Source organism: Telopea speciosissima, chromosome 3, assembly GCF_018873765.1.
Source record: "Telopea speciosissima isolate NSW1024214 ecotype Mountain lineage chromosome 3, Tspe_v1, whole genome shotgun sequence".
In the NCBI taxonomy this organism is placed as follows: domain Eukaryota; kingdom Viridiplantae; phylum Streptophyta; class Magnoliopsida; order Proteales; family Proteaceae; genus Telopea; species Telopea speciosissima.
The window spans coordinates 20781942-20797591 of record NC_057918.1 but is presented as its reverse complement, the minus strand read 5'-3'; the positions used below and the strand labels follow the sequence as shown (position 1 = coordinate 20797591).

The window sequence follows — 15650 nt, the reverse complement described above, 5'->3', positions numbered from 1 at the left end:
AAATAAACATGGCTTGTTTACCTAAAAATACCTTGTTTTAAAGGAAACATGAATCTATGGTCCATTACAGAAAACCCACATTGTAATCATTTCGAAGGCACTCATTGGAATTCAAAGCTTATCCTTGATGGCAAACCTGTGCTCAGAGCTAACACAGGGTTTCAGGGTGGGGATACCCATAAGGTGTAGATAACTTAGAGCAGGGATGTGAGACTTATAATCTGATCAAATCATGTGAAAGACATTATTGAAGTTTGTTGGATAAACAACTTACTTTTGAAACTAGTTGGGGGTAACAGAATCTTTTCCATCATTGGACCAATTTAGTCAGCTCCTTCAGGAAGTAACTTTTATGAGTAAATAGGGAGGGGGAAAAAAGGGTAAACTAGCCTTTTAAAGAAATCGCACCCTCTGTGTTGCTCTGTTTCCAGTTTGAATCTTATGGTAAGGGTAAAAGTTTTCAGGAAAAAGGGTTAAAGGTGTTTTGGTATGATTATATAGATGCTTTCGAAGGTACAATAGGACTGTGAGTGATATCATGCAATGCTAGAATCACAGCAAGGTCAATAGAAGAAGAGGGGTCCTTCTTTGGTGCTGGGGGGAAGGGTCTCCTGCATCTCGTTGCTGGGAACTGAGGCAGACCACATATCATGGGGTCGATGATGTGTCATGCTTACTTTAGTAAGTGTGAGGACGGTGCCAGGTAGGTGTGAAGAGGAGTAGTGCCAAAGAGGAAACTGAGAGAAAGTGATGGAAAAGAAGAGAGAGCCGAACCATCCTTAGTGGGCAAGCCATTACCCGATTGGCTTTTTTTTTTTTTTTTTTTTTTTTTTTTTTTTTTTTTTTCCTGATAAGAATCATTACCCTATTGGCCTATTGGCTATGACTAGGGATGCCACGCATCCTCTATGTTGCCCAACACTTGTATGTCCCATGGTACGACAAGAAAATGGGTAGGGACTCCTGGCGGGAGAATAGATTTGGGATTGTATTAATCTCATTTCTTTAAAAAAGAGAGAGGGAATGAATAAGAAATCGTCACCTAGATTAGGGTTTTATTTTTGGTAGCACTTGAGTTAGGGTTAAGAACCCATAAAACTAACAATTGACTTCAGTTTTCAAAACAATTTGTAAAAACTTAACAAAAATGTTACTGGATCTAGATTTCTGTCCAATTATACGTAACGTTCTCTTTTCTCAATATTCCTCAATAGGATAGTGAATTTCGTGTTGAGTTTAGCGTCTCTTGCTCATAATCAAATGCTATGAATCTAGTACATTGATATATAATAAGAGAGACAACAACCATTGGTGCGCCAAATTCCATGATGTGTAACCACAATGACTAGGGCCTCTTAGGTCCAAGGATCAATCAAATTCTTCTAAGGAAAATCTTGTTCTTCATCAACATCATGCAAGACTCTCGTGTGATCCAACTCAATGCACACACCGTATATACACTCATACTTATATCTTGGAATAATGATCATTCCTATAAACAAGCAATGTGACGACCATATGAATATGACGTCAAGTCGTATCCCTAATGAAGAACTACTTTAGGTAAAAACTTAAGAATAATTATAGCCCGTTAATAATCACATAAATATATATATAAAGAATGAGATTCTAATAAAATATAGGTTCAAGGCAAATGGAACCTAAAAGGAGTAGGGACTAGAGAGGGCCTGGGGCGGCGAGTTGAGGGATTTTTAGATCTGAGGGCCAGTTGGCAAACGTGTGGTATAATCATGTGAAGCTAACAAACCCAACTCTAAGCAATCATTCATTCTCTGTCTCTCAAGCCCAACTTTATATCTCTTTCCTACTTTACACTTTTAGACTTTAGTTATGTTTATGAACCATGTACATGGACTAGTTTGATTAAAAGTCCCTTTGTGGGTCACCCCGCTCGTGCATTGCATGCTAGCCAGGCCCCACAGCAACCCCCATCTCTCAAACTCAAAAAAATAAGCACCAAAGCAGTAGTAGTAGTAGAAGAAGAAGAATGAGAAGGAGAAGCTCTCACCCTTATCCATTTCCTTATAAATCTCTACACTTCAGTCCTCATTCCTCTCTCAATACCATTTAGGATCAACAATGGCGTCGGAAAAGGTCGAGACGGTTATCGCCGGCAACTATATCGAAATGGAAGCTGAAGAAAGCAATTCTAAGGCTGCTAAGAGTAACCTATCAAGGTTCTTTTGGCATGGTGGTTCAGTTTATGATGCTTGGTTCAGTTGTGCTTCGAACCAGGTAATTAACTTGACAGATAACCAATTTTCATTAATTTGTTATGGTTTTTTTTTATGTTAGTGTTGTGGGTTTTGATTGGTTGAGGGTGATATACATGCAGGTGGCACAAGTACTACTCACATTGCCTTATTCATTTTCACAACTGGGAATGGTTTCTGGGATTCTTTTTCAACTATTCTATGGATTGATGGGTAGCTGGACTGCTTACCTTATTAGTGTTCTTTATGTTGAGTACCGTACTAGGAAAGAGAGAGAAAAAGTGGACTTCAGAAACCATGTAATTCAGGTATATATCAAGTATGAACCTTAGAAAAAGATAGTATCTTTTCCCACTCAACCCCTTTTTGTGTTGGGGTTACACACGAAAGCAATAATCCTATATCAGATGTGATAACCCGATATGGAAGCTTATAAGGACTTGGACACCTTCTCCTTAATGGCTTGTTTTTAAGGATAGGTTCTACCCATGTTCTCTCCTATAGCCGTGGCGGGAGCTGGAGGATCCAGCCCAGCAAAAACAGGGGAAGTTTGGTCATTTCATAGGGGGCTCACCTATGAAATGACCCAAACACCCCTGTTTTTGCTGGGGTGGATCCTCCAGCTCCCGCCACCGCCACGGCTGGAGGAGTGCCGAATTCCTAATATTTTGGACTTTCACTTGAATTTCTTAATTTTGTTCATCACTGCAGTGGTTTGAAGTTCTTGATGGGCTATTGGGGAAACACTGGAGGAATGCAGGTCTCTTTTTCAATTGCACTTTCCTTCTCTTTGGATCTGTAATTCAACTAATTGCCTGTGCAAGGTACTTAGTGACTCTAAATCATTATTTTAATTAACTTCTTTATTCTATAAGAAGACAGTGTTGTGGTAATTCTACTAATGCTTCTTCTGTCCTCCATGATGATGCAGTAACATCTACTACATAAATGAAACTTTTGACAAGAGAACTTGGACTTATATCTTTGGAGCCTGTTGTGCAACAACTGTTTTCATTCCTTCCTTCCATAATTACAGAATTTGGTCATTTTTAGGACTCTTGATGACTACTTATACTGCATGGTATCTCACCATTGCCTCTCTAATCCATGGACAGGTAGAATTCTTAAAAATTTCATTAAGGTTTTATATTATTGTTATTTACTGTCTAGCTTACAATTCTTTCTATTTGAGTAGGTTGAAGGAGTGAAGCATTCAGGCCCAACCAAGATGGTTCTGTATTTCACTGGAGCTACTAACATTCTCTATACATTTGGTGGACATGCTGTTACAGTGTAGGAATTCACTCATTTACATTTCTCTCTGCAACTATTCTATGCATCATCACTGATCTATAATGGGTTATTGATCACAGGGAGATAATGCATGCAATGTGGAAGCCACAGAAGTTCAAGCTAATATACTTGTTGGCAACAATCTATGTGCTGACCTTAACCCTACCATCGGCAATTGCGGTCTATTGGGCCTTCGGAGACATGCTTCTCAACCATTCTAATGCTTTCTCTTTGCTCCCAAGATCTGGATTCAGAGACAGTGCTGTTATTCTCATGCTCATTCATCAGGTTAGCAATATACAATAATCTTTCATTGATTTTATGAGCAAGCAATATCGCGGTTCATATAGATGAAACCCCTCACGCGAAAGCAATAATTGTGAATAACCCAATATGGAGACTTATAAGGGCTTGGACATCCTCTCTTTAATGGCTAGCTTTCAAGGATAAGTTCTACCCAAGTCCAAAGATGGAGAAAATCCCTCAGGGAAGGTCTTGGTTCTGCCTCCACATGGAGAGGGAGACCTGATGTGGAGGATTACAAGGACTAAGGCACCCTCTCCTTAATGACTAGCTTTTGAGGAGGAGTTCTACCCAAGTCCCAGCAACCCCTCTTTAAAAAAGAAAAGATTAACTGATAACCAAAATTAAGAAGGCCTATCAATATGGATTTAAGGGTATATTACTTATTGCTTTGTAGAATTTGAATTCTATAGTTTCAGAACAAAACTGTCTATCTGATTCTTTGATTTGGTGCAGTTCATTACTTTCGGATTCGCTTGTACTCCCCTTTACTTTGTTTGGGAGAAGTTCATAGGCATGCATGACACAAAAAGCATATTCAAGAGGGCTCTCTCTAGACTCCCTGTGGTTATCCCAATTTGGTTTCTAGCAATCATGTTCCCCTTCTTTGGCCCCATCAACTCAACTGTTGGAGCTTTCCTTGTCAGCTTTACTGTTTATGTAATCCCTGCCTTAGCACACATGATAACCTTTGCTCCTGCATCAGCTAGAGAGGTTTAACAGCTTAACTCTTAATCATTATTTTTAACTTTAGACAAGCTAATATGCATCATGTGGGTGTCTTGATTACTCACACCACTTTCTTTCTTTCTTTCTTATCATGAGAAGTTTGATTTATTTCTTTACTGATAATCTTTATATTGTCTGAAATTTTCTTTAACAGAATGCAGTGGAAAGACCCCCAGAATTCTTAGGAGGTTGGACAGGCTTATATGCTATGAATATATTTGTGGTTGGTTGGGTATTGATAGTAGGATTTGGATTTGGAGGGTGGGCAAGCTTGCTTAACTTCATAAGACAAGTTGATACATTTGGTCTCTTCACAAAGTGCTACCAGTGCCCTCCTCATAAGAGTTGAAAAGTAGTTTCATCTAATTCAGTTCCATCAATGGACAGAAGAAGTTTCTTGTTTTTCTTTTTTATAGTATGCAAAAGGATTGCCTCTTGTAATTTGTAAGTTGGGTGTCAGTTATACCTCTAAAGAAAGTATTATTCCTTTGTTTTTGTGGGGTTAAAGTAAAAGTAATTCTAGTAAAGAGATTGGCTTTTGGAAGTTGTGTTTCATTGGTACACTGAAGTGAACTTTTAACTCCCTCTATTTCTGTGGGGTTCTTTCATTTAAGCTCTGTTTTGCTTGTACATTAATCCTTCTACATTTTTTGTGTTTTGATTGCCTAAGAAATGCACCATGGCTCATTTAGTTTCTTTTGATGTTTGTTTGCTGAGGCTTTGCCTCTTGTTCCCCTATGGGTAGTTGTATATAGTTTCTCCTTTTCTTCAATAAAATTTATTCATAACAAAAAAGATGGGAAAATCCAAATCTAAAACATTAAGATGGTTAACCTTTGTTTTGACCTCGAATTCAATAGTATTCCAGATTTGATTGAAAGAGCAAGAGGAGGAAGTCCATCTGCGTTTGTTTCTTTCCCACCAAAATATGATAGATAGAGGCACAGAAAATCATCTTGACAGCAAGAATGCAAATCGATTTCCCTTCGAATTCCTGTCTGATCCATCTCCACTCGCTTTCAAAAGATGGAAAAAGAATGTGAGAAGGATAACATTATTGATCACTACTCTCCAAATAGATAGAGAAAGGGCAGTTGAATAAGAGGTGATCAAGATTTTCCATATCATTCCAATAGAAGCAACAATTATTAGATGTTGAGATTTTTGTAAGGAGGAACTCTTGGGTAGGGAGATTGAGTAACTGACAAAGCATGCCAGGTGATGAAACTGTGTCTAGGAATATGGTATTTGAATCAAACCACTTTAAATCAAGGCACATCATTCCCTTTAGCTCGAATTAAATCCCAAACAGAAGTAAAAGAGAAATTCTTGCCGGAGAAGAGATTCCAAACTACAATGTCGCCACTACTAGGGGGTCTTCTATGGATGAATTGCAACTGATCCCAAGCTACGGCAAGCCGTGGGGAGACAGGACGGCTAATCCATCAAAAGTCATCAAAGATGATAGAAGACACTAATGTCATCTTGTCAGAGCTAGCATCATACCTGATCCGATCACCAAACATTGAAAATGGGAACACCACAAGGATACCAGTTATCCAACCACACCCTATAGTAGAAGATGTTTTTGGATTACCATGTTTGGATTTATCCCAAGACCCAAACTAAAGAAACAAAAGAGCCTAAGGTCCAGACCACAAGATGCTTAATTGTATGTAAAATGGCTTAATGACCCCATAAAAGAAAAGGAAAAAAAAAGTTGTTCAAAATTGGTTATCATATATAAAACATATTGATTGGGTACAGTGGTCAGGTGGGTGAAAGGACTGCTTTAGTTCTCCTTTGGACCCTTTTCATTGGTTGGCTTATCATGATTTTCTTATCCTAAGGTATCTAAAGTGGCTATACCAGAGTTCAGTCTTTCACACTCAAAATGGGTAATGGGCATAATAAAAAGCTGCTAAGGTAATCACCCTACGACCTTCTTCTCACTGTTTCTCACATCAAACCATACCTTTAAAGTCAGTTGGAAACTAAAGGCAAAGTCTCCTTCATGACAGAGAGACCAGAACACAGTACAGAATCATATGTCCAAAACCAAGTAAAGCCAGTGGGAAAGCAGAACTGGGGAAATGATTTGGTGAGAAACATTAGAACATGGGCAAGATCTGAGAGGTATTCCCTTATAAGTCTTTAAGTTTGAACAAAGTTCTGAGGTAGTCAACTAGTCACCTATCATGGGCTTTGTCATCCCAAACTGATTTTCTTTTGCGTGGGGCCAGTTTGGTGGCTGCTGATTAGTTTAGAGATGATCAGGACAGATTGGACATTATCCAGGATGGAAAAAACTGCTTTTTTGACCAATTATTGAAATTTCAAAGATAAATGGAGATCTCTAAACTTTCCCTAAATTTTGAAAATTATAAAAGAAAACCAAAATGAGAAGCCAATCAGAAATGCTTTTTATCTTCTAATCCATCCAATTATGCACTCTAGATAGATCATATAGAGGCTCTGAAGAATCCTAGATGGGACCAATTAGTGTCTTTGGAAATGTAAGTTGCTTCCAAGACTGGCCAGTCCTTAAGCTTCCAAGGAAACCCTTGGCTTCATTCATGTTGTAAGCTGGTGATATGGGAATCTAATCTTTCATCAGGGTCATGAAAATCAATCATGTGGATAAGGTCCACATGGGAGTGTGACTAATGCATGTATCTGACACATTGTGTGTGTGTGTGTCCTTAAATGCTTGGCCCAGGTTGAAGGTCTCTTCTTTGGTCACTAGCAAGTGATTGTCAGGTCCCTTCTTTAGGGTATGGCGACCCACTAAGGACTGAGGAGTAAAGGGCAAAGACCCTTCCAACTCATTAAAGAAGCCATCCAGATCCAAACGAGTCCCCCCCCCCCCCCCCAACTTTTCCTTGTCAGTGTACTCTGAAACCCAGAGGGACAGGGACAAAGACAGGGAAAGCAAATTGGATTTGGTCAAACAAGTTGATCCCTTGGAATTGTAATCGTCACTTTGTTAGAAGGTCACGAGATCAATTCCCTTGTTTCACATTTGTGTCATAAGGCACCTCAGCCTCCCTTTCCTCTCCTTCCTTAAGTTGTGGTTAATAAATCTCTTGTAACTGTAATTAAAGTCCCATTAGATAGATAGAAAGGATAGACCTAAAAAAAAAAAAAAAAATCTTTCTTGAGAGTTAGGCCTAGGTATTTGTTGTTGTTGTCGTCATCAGTAGTTTCACCATTGTCATAGCATCATCATCATTCTTCACTTTCCTAAGCTATTTTAGGGTTGGCAATAAAATTCGTGTTCTATCTTTGTATCCATAACATAGTTGGAAAGCCAGGTTTTTCTTACTCAACCCCTTACCACTTTTTTTTTTCTTCAAAATCTAGTGATTTGGGCGAGTCTTTATTTATTTAATATCTTCATTCTCCAAGGGAGAAAGGACTAAGGCTATAGTTGCTTCACAATTGAAAAGGAGAAAAAGGGGTAATATTTAGACAATGAATAAATTTCTAGAGTTTTGTTTAATTATGGATTTTATGGTCTATGAATAGAATGACCCAAAACAAAAAATGATATCAGACTTAGTGAGTTTCACGTGACTTGAACAAAAACACCGAGTCAATGAAAACTTGGACTCTTGAACAAGTTTTATGTTTTTTTGACTCAAGTCGGATGACTTGCCCGAATCAAAACTTGGTTTTCCAACTATGATCCATAGAGCAACATTGGACATGGATGATATTAAAGGTCGCTTTTCGGAGGTGATTTTCTGAAACCACCATGAAATATTCACTTTTAGAGGAGGTAAAACAAACCAACACTATTTGTACAATCATCAACATATTTAGAAGAGGTTTTAATACCAATGTGAAAATAATACATTTAGCGACGGTTATTTTTACCTTCTCTAATAATCCTTTCATTTCTTCCTTAAAAAGTTTGGAAATCATGCGATTATATTTTGTGATGCTAAAGGACCATTCCAGTGGTCGGAGTTGCTGGTCGAATCCTTGTTTACTTCCTAACCTTGACCATATCTTGGGAATTTGCATAACTTCTGCTTGAAGTAACTTATACAATTTCCTGGTAGCCATTGCAGTTTTAAGGTTTGTGGAGTTTAAGCAAGTAAAGAGAGCAGAGTTTTGAGATACTTGGAGATAGCAAGTAATTAGTCGAGTTGTAAGGAAGCTGGTAGGGAGTTACATGGGGGGTAGGGGAGGGGAGTTTCAGTGGGCTGGGGTAGTTATGGAGGGATCAAGGGAGGGGTGTTGTAGAGGGTGGGGGGAGTGGGTATAAGGAAAATACCCGCATGGTCTGCGATGGCGAATTGATGTCTCACTAGTTCTATTGTGGGAGTCACCACTTAGATAAGGATCTAGAGCCCATAAATGGCTCTCTCTTTTTTGGGAAGAGAAAGAAATCTAATGGATAAGGTTTTGGTCTGTCCAAATCTTTAGATAAGTATCAAGGTTACATGCTAGGAAGGTATCAGGCACCCAATCCACCCGACCAGGGACCAGTATAGCTCCTTCTGGTCATGTCACTTTGACTTGGGTGTCAACCCTTTGCACATGTAATCATATGTCTGGTCATGCCATGTAAGGGGTTTGGCCACACCATATGTAGAGCCTTACTATGCATATGTGATACCTTGGCAGTCCATATGATCTTAGTAATTTTTTTTTTCCAATACTTGTTTATGGTCACACTATTATTTTGATTCACTAACTGCATTTTTCTATGTGTCAATGTTCTCCGTAGGGGAGCATGGCCCCTTTGCACATGCACGGGTCAATGAAAATGTGCATGTTGGCATCTTGGAGGTCAGGATTTCCACCTTTCACGGGGAGTGGGGTAATTATTTTGGCCCCCTCTGTGTCTGGGTGTGGGCGATACATTCTCCCACAGAGAACTTTGTTCCTTTTTCTATATGTACAAGAAATCTAATGCTTGAAGTATGGTTCCAATGACCTTGTGTTGGAATGGTAAAATAAGCTCTACCTTTCCGTCTAGGAGGCCTATCAAGGAAGCGAGGTTTGAGGACTTTGCATTGTTGCAAGCACAAAACTGCGACCTTGACCTCTACATACTACACCAATGGTGTAAAGGTGATGACCTTCAACCCACATTTTCCACTTCACTTGTGGGGAGATGACCATTACCCCCCTCTTTGCTTTTTCCTGTGCACTGGCGCCTATCATTCCTCATCTCATTTGTTAGGAGAGCATGAGAGAGAGGGTGACCACGCTGGTGGGTTATTATCCAAGTACACTTAGGGATGTAAATGAATAGCCGAAATCCGTTTCCAAATTCGTGTCTGTATCCGCTTAGCACTATCCGAATCCGTCTGAAAGCTAAACGGATAAGGATATGGATAGGCTATAGCTATTCGAAAAGCTATATTGACATGTAAACGAATAAAATATCCGATCTATATCCGTGTCCGTATCCGTTTAGCATTATCCGAATCCGTCCGAAAGCTAATCGGATGCGGATGCATATGCGGATGCGGTTATAGCACTATCCGAGCCAAATCCGATCCATTTACATCCCTAAGTACATTGCCAAACCCTTAGCCAACTGGTTCCACCTTCTGTAGCGGAAAGCAACTGACTCATCACCAAAATCCACTAGGGACCAGCTCTCGCAAAACTCATAATGTTGATGTTAGCCGAGCGTCCACAAGTAAACAAATAAGTCTGGAAAAAGAAAAAGAAAAAGACTAATGAATAATTGCTGAATCCCAAATTCAAGTTTTATTTTTGAAAAAAAATTCTTAAATTAATTAAGGATAATTTATACACACCATCCCTGAGGTTTAACGAAAGTATGATTTTACCCTCTAGTTTTGAAAAATTCTACGTATCATCCTGAGGTTTATAAACGTTAACAAATAAACCTATTCCGTCAGTTCATGACTAACAATTTTAAAATCAAGAGGTAAAGTTACAAAACTACCCTTTCCCAAAAAACAATAAAACCTGCCACGCATATTCCCCAAATCGATTGGGGAAGATGACTTGGAGGTATCCAAGTCGGAGCGATCATGAGAGCAAAACCGACACCGATTCCGGCGACAATTCGACCCACCATGAGCCATGCGAAATCTGAAGCTAGACCGATGCTGTTGGAGGTCTTCAAAGATTAGGATTCATAAGACTTGAAAATCAAAAAGACAACCGTACAATGTTGACCTCAAGATTTCTTCTCCATTTCCTCCACCTGCTTTAATACAACTTCTTTTTCTTTTAGAAAAGCTTGCATAACCAGAGGATCAAAGGCAGGAGGCATGGTGCATGGGCTTGTATCTGCAGGACCCTTAACCATGGAATCCATCATAAACTTCTTCAACAACCCATCTGCAGGGCAAGCCATTGTCTCCGAACAAAATTCAATGGCACCTTCTTCTGCATCTTCCAACCCAACCTCTCCGAGAAAGCAAACATCTTTTCCTTCTGCTCCTGATTGAATTTCGTCCTGAACCGTTTCCGCCCATCTGAGTTCGTCGACGTGGTTGCCGCCGTCATTGTCGTTGCTGCAACTATTTGATGGTTATCTAACGGACCCGACAATCTGGTACTTAAAGCAAGCAACATTGGAGGTGCAGACGGGTGGTATGAAGACGAGAGCGATGGTGGGGAGGATGAAGGTGAATTGGGACTCCGCTCACGAGCGGCTATAGAAGGATGTGGCGAGGGGTGGTAGTGGTGCTGGTGGAGGTCGAAGGAGAGTGAGGCTGCTTCAAGCTCACGGAGGTGGAAGTTGCGGTGGCATCCACAAGCGGCGTATTTGAGGGAAGTTGGGTCGGTGAGGGTGGCGGAGGGAGATGGCATGAACTCTCCACAGCCATCCAAGGCGTGGTCATCTAAGCTTGCGGCGTGGTTCTTCTGACATTCTTTGTAAATAACCGACACCGACACCTGCACAACCGGGCCATCTAAGCTTGCAGCGTGGTTTTTTTTGTATGCGCTTGAGTATGCCGTTGGGGATGGATAAGGTCTTGGGAGTATGGTGGTTTGCTGTGGCCTTGGGTAGTTGGATCGGTGGTGGTGTATCTGATTCTGTTTCTTGGGCTTTGGCGGTGGTGGTTTTTTTTGTATGCGCTTGAGTATGCCGTCGGGGATGGATAAGGTCTTGGGAGTATGGTGGTTTGCTGTGGCCTTGGGTAGTTGGATCGGTGGTGGTGTATCTGATTCTGTTTCTTGGGCTTTGGCGGTGGTGGTGGGGTTGAGGGTTAAGTTCATGGTTAAAATTGAAACAGTTAGGGTTAGGGTTTAAGAGATTGGTTAGGGAGCAAAGAAATTAAGGGTTCATTCCATGTCCATGGAAACGGCTGCTAAGAAAGGAAAATGACTGAGACTTGGGTTGGGTGAGGGACTTTGGGTGGACACAGAAACAGAGAGAAAGAGAGATCAAGGAAGAAGAAGATGATGATGGGATTGGATATTGATGATCAGTGATGAGACTTGAGAGATGAGTAACAAAAATCTGAGTTTTTTTTTTCTTTCTTTCTTGAAGGGGTAGTTTTGTAATTTTACCCTTTGATTTTAATACTATTAGTCATGAACTGACGGAATGGGTTTATTTGTTAACGTTTATAAACCTCAGGGGGTACACAAAATTTTCCAAAACTGGGGGGTAAAATCATACTTTCGTTAAACCTCCGGGGTGGTATGTGTAAATTACCCATTAATTAAATGAAATATTTCAAATAATTCTCCATCCGAATCAAGGTTAGTAATCTCGGATCAAATCGAACAATTTTGGTTAGATCGGATCAGGATCGGCTGAAACCAATCCCGATTCAATCCACTTGTACGGACAAGGGTAAAAAGGTAAAAAAAAAGATTTTTTTAAACAAAAAAACAAAGGCAAGTGTCATATTTGGCCTGAGTTTGGGCAATCCCAATCCAATCCACCCGAACCAATTCGATACCAAGATTACGAATTTACTAATTATGCTCCTATCCCCCTCCCCAAGCGCCAAAGGGGGGTGGGCGGGCATGGTTTTAGTGCACGGGACTCAACTTGGAAACCAATACCGTATTGAATTGGTATCAACAAGGATCGGCTGTATTGGACAAATTTGCCCCTGATCTTCCTTTAAAAATAGGTTCTTTGACCGATTTAACCGTTGTCTGTACTATGTCACCGATACAATAAAGACACAGTATCGGGATCGGCAAGGTGCAAAACCGGTATGGATCACCCATATCGGGCGATCTGATACCGATACTTCAAATCATTGGAGGGGGAGGGGGGAGGGGAACCAGCATCCTCGGCTCGCACAGAACAAACTCCCTTTCAAGTTTTGTTCACTGGTCATATTTCTACATGTTCATTTTTCTGCTCTTAAGCTCCTATTAGCAATTAGTATGCTAAAATTTGCCCAGGCGCCAAATTCGCTATTCAATATGTGCATTAATTCACACTAACTCAGCCAAGCAATGTGCAGCTCAAGACCTATCATTAGAAACCATATCTAATAAAATGTTAAATGGTTCTACCAGAATAGACATACTCATTCAAATTACAAGTTTTCAGTAGTAGACTGTATTACAAGCCCAACAATGACAAGAATAAAACTAAACATTTATAATGCAAGCACTAACAAGTTGGTAGCTTTTTTTGGATGAAAAACAAAAATAGCACCACTTCATCAAAGAGAGAAGCATATCCATATTCACAGATAGTCTCCACAAGTTGGTAGCTTGATGTTACCAAATAGACAGCAGAACTTACATTCAATGCTAATTATCATTGCAAAACCCATTAAAATCACCAAAGGATTAAGAAACCTTGTCCAAAAGGGTCCCCGAAGTTGAGATATCAAATGTTCAGCAGTCAGTTCAAGGATGAGCGACCTGGTAAGTCAGAAATTTTGCAATCCTTGATGCATTCACACAAGCTATTTTTGTGCAATCCATGAATGTTGCGTGATTGAAAAGTCTCACCCCGAGATCTTTCCCAATTGAGCAGTTGAGCTCTACAGGGTATATCTTGCGGAAAAAAATGAGTTACAAACTGGCATACATTTAGAGAATGATCCACACAGGATTAGGAAATGAAAAGCACAAAAGGAGAGAAGGGGGTGCGAAGATTAATAAAGAAACTATGCATGATCCTGCAACCATCATCCTGAGAGGTAAATTAATGAGGGAAAAAATGATGGGCAGCATCCATATCTTCAATAAAAACCTGTTTGGCAAACTCAATGTCATCAACAGAAGAATCAGCTAATCTAAGCAACAAGCAAATCAGAGGATACCCTGTTTTCGTGTCTTGTTGTGTAAGCAAGTGAGAAGTCAGATTTTCGGGGGTTTTCGTGTTAGCCTTTGAGAAGAGCGTTCTTGCTGAGATCTCCATAGTATCTTCTTCCATTAAATAGTGAATCATCTTCAGCTTCGCCCGTGGACGTAGCACATCACATTGGTGTGTGAACCATGTTAAATCTGTGTGTCATTTATGCTTTGTTTTTGTTTTTCCTTCGTGTTTCTTTGGTGTTTGTTTTAATAGAAACATGAGCACCAACCAACCTATAAATTACACCAATAGTAGGTTGGGCCAGGCCATATTTACTACTATAGCCAAAATATGTGTTGGGATATATCCTGTACCTATAAGTAAATATTTCAGAATTCAGAAAAAAAGAAAGAAAGAAGAGATGGGGCAGTAAACAAGGATGTTAAATCAAAGCTGTAACTTCTCGAAACAGAATCAAACAGAGCTAAGATTTCACCAACAGTCGCCTGGTTCTATCGATGATTTCCAGGCCAGAAAATAATATTTTAATAGAGCGAAAACTAGACTCCAATCACAGTATCTGTACAGCCACTAAAGACCCCAGACCAGGGACCCCCAGTTATTATCAATTTCTGACTACAATAATATACTTAGTAATATACTAAATACCCAAACTACCCATGCTGGAACTGCTGGACTAATTTAAGCCTGGATCTTCTTGGCCTGGGTTTCCAAACTGGATCATGCTTATCCAGCCAGGCTTCTGCAACATATACCCATTTTTCTCTGGGTGACAGCTCAAGTGGATGGGTGATGCAGGAAAATCACAGAAGAAGGTTTATTTTAGCCAAAATATGTGTTGGGATATATCCAGCTTATGGTCCAATATGTTTTCATTGTAATGGGCTACTTTAATGGGGTCTATATCACAGGTAGAATGGGAATATGGTTATATGGGTTCAATTTATTTTAGGAGTAGCTATTTTTTTTTTGGCTTACAATTTCTATTTTGTTCTTATAAAAAGTTTCTATTTTCTGTTAGAATTAAAAGTTCATAGTTTTGAGTTGTATTTGGAATAGAAACAGCAGGGGGACTGTCAGCCCCATCGATAGATGCACCAGGTCCTATATTCACCAAGTTTTCACAAATAAACTTTTTTTTTTTCTTCGCTGCTGTGTGGATTCATTATAGTACTTCTAAAGATGAATTCCTCTATCCATATTCTAAGTTTCTTCCGCAACTTTAGTTATTATGATTCTAGTTCACTAGTCGTATTCACAAGTCAAAATTGTAGTTCTTGATTCCCTCATACAATACTTTGTTATATGGTAAAAATCTGATGGTCTTTTAGCTCAGAAACTATTCAATTATGTTTTCTGTTTCAATCATAAGTCTGTGAGTATCCAGTATGTCATTCTATCAATTCTGTTTCTAAATTTTGTATGGAGTTTCTCTATTATTTTGAGAAGCTTCAATACTGTTTTTGCTATCAATCCTGGTTCAGTAGATTCACACCCTCATAATTGTTAAAGAAAGTTGTGTTTCTAGGTCCAACTGTTAGATATCATCAAAGAAACATTTGACCTCAGTTTTGTGGCATTTGGATCATTCATTGAGTGCAATCAGATTTTTTCGTCCCTAAATATGATTGCTGTTTCTGGAAATAATCTACCACTTTCTTACATCTGATTTCTAAAAAACTACCACAGCACATCAGCTCGGCTTATTACATAGATCAAATCTGTTCCTCAGTACTTGCAAATTAAAGGCCATAGTTCTTGGCTATCCTTATTTCTAAACCTAATGTTAGAATCTTGTAATCTGCATAATTGAACCAGGCCAAGTATCAGTAAACCGGTTCAAACCATAA

General features: G+C 39.5%; 2 protein-coding genes across 3 annotated transcripts; one reads left to right on the top strand and one right to left on the bottom strand.

Moving 5' to 3' along the window:
* The first annotated feature begins 2015 nt into the window (after nt 1-2015).
* On the top strand, nt 2016-5167 carry LOC122653464 (auxin transporter-like protein 3). 2 transcript variants are annotated; one of them, XM_043847296.1, is made up of 8 exons: nt 2018-2256; nt 2357-2542; nt 2946-3058; nt 3166-3349; nt 3430-3527; nt 3608-3815; nt 4287-4544; nt 4714-5167. In XM_043847296.1, exons 1-8 carry the CDS (start codon nt 2101-2103, stop codon nt 4906-4908), a joined length of 1398 nt encoding a protein of 465 aa, XP_043703231.1. In that variant the 5' UTR covers nt 2018-2100; the 3' UTR covers nt 4909-5167. The 2 variants fall into 2 exon arrangements, with proteins under 2 accessions (XP_043703232.1, XP_043703231.1); XM_043847297.1 differs by lacking the exon at nt 4287-4544 and having other exon boundaries at nt 2016-2256.
* A 5716-nt stretch (nt 5168-10883) lies between these two features.
* Nucleotides 10884-11780, bottom strand: LOC122654951 (zinc-finger homeodomain protein 11-like). The gene has a single exon (XM_043849205.1). It carries the CDS (start codon nt 11778-11780, stop codon nt 10884-10886), a length of 897 nt encoding a protein of 298 aa, XP_043705140.1.
* Between the last annotated feature and the right edge of the window lie 3870 nt (nt 11781-15650).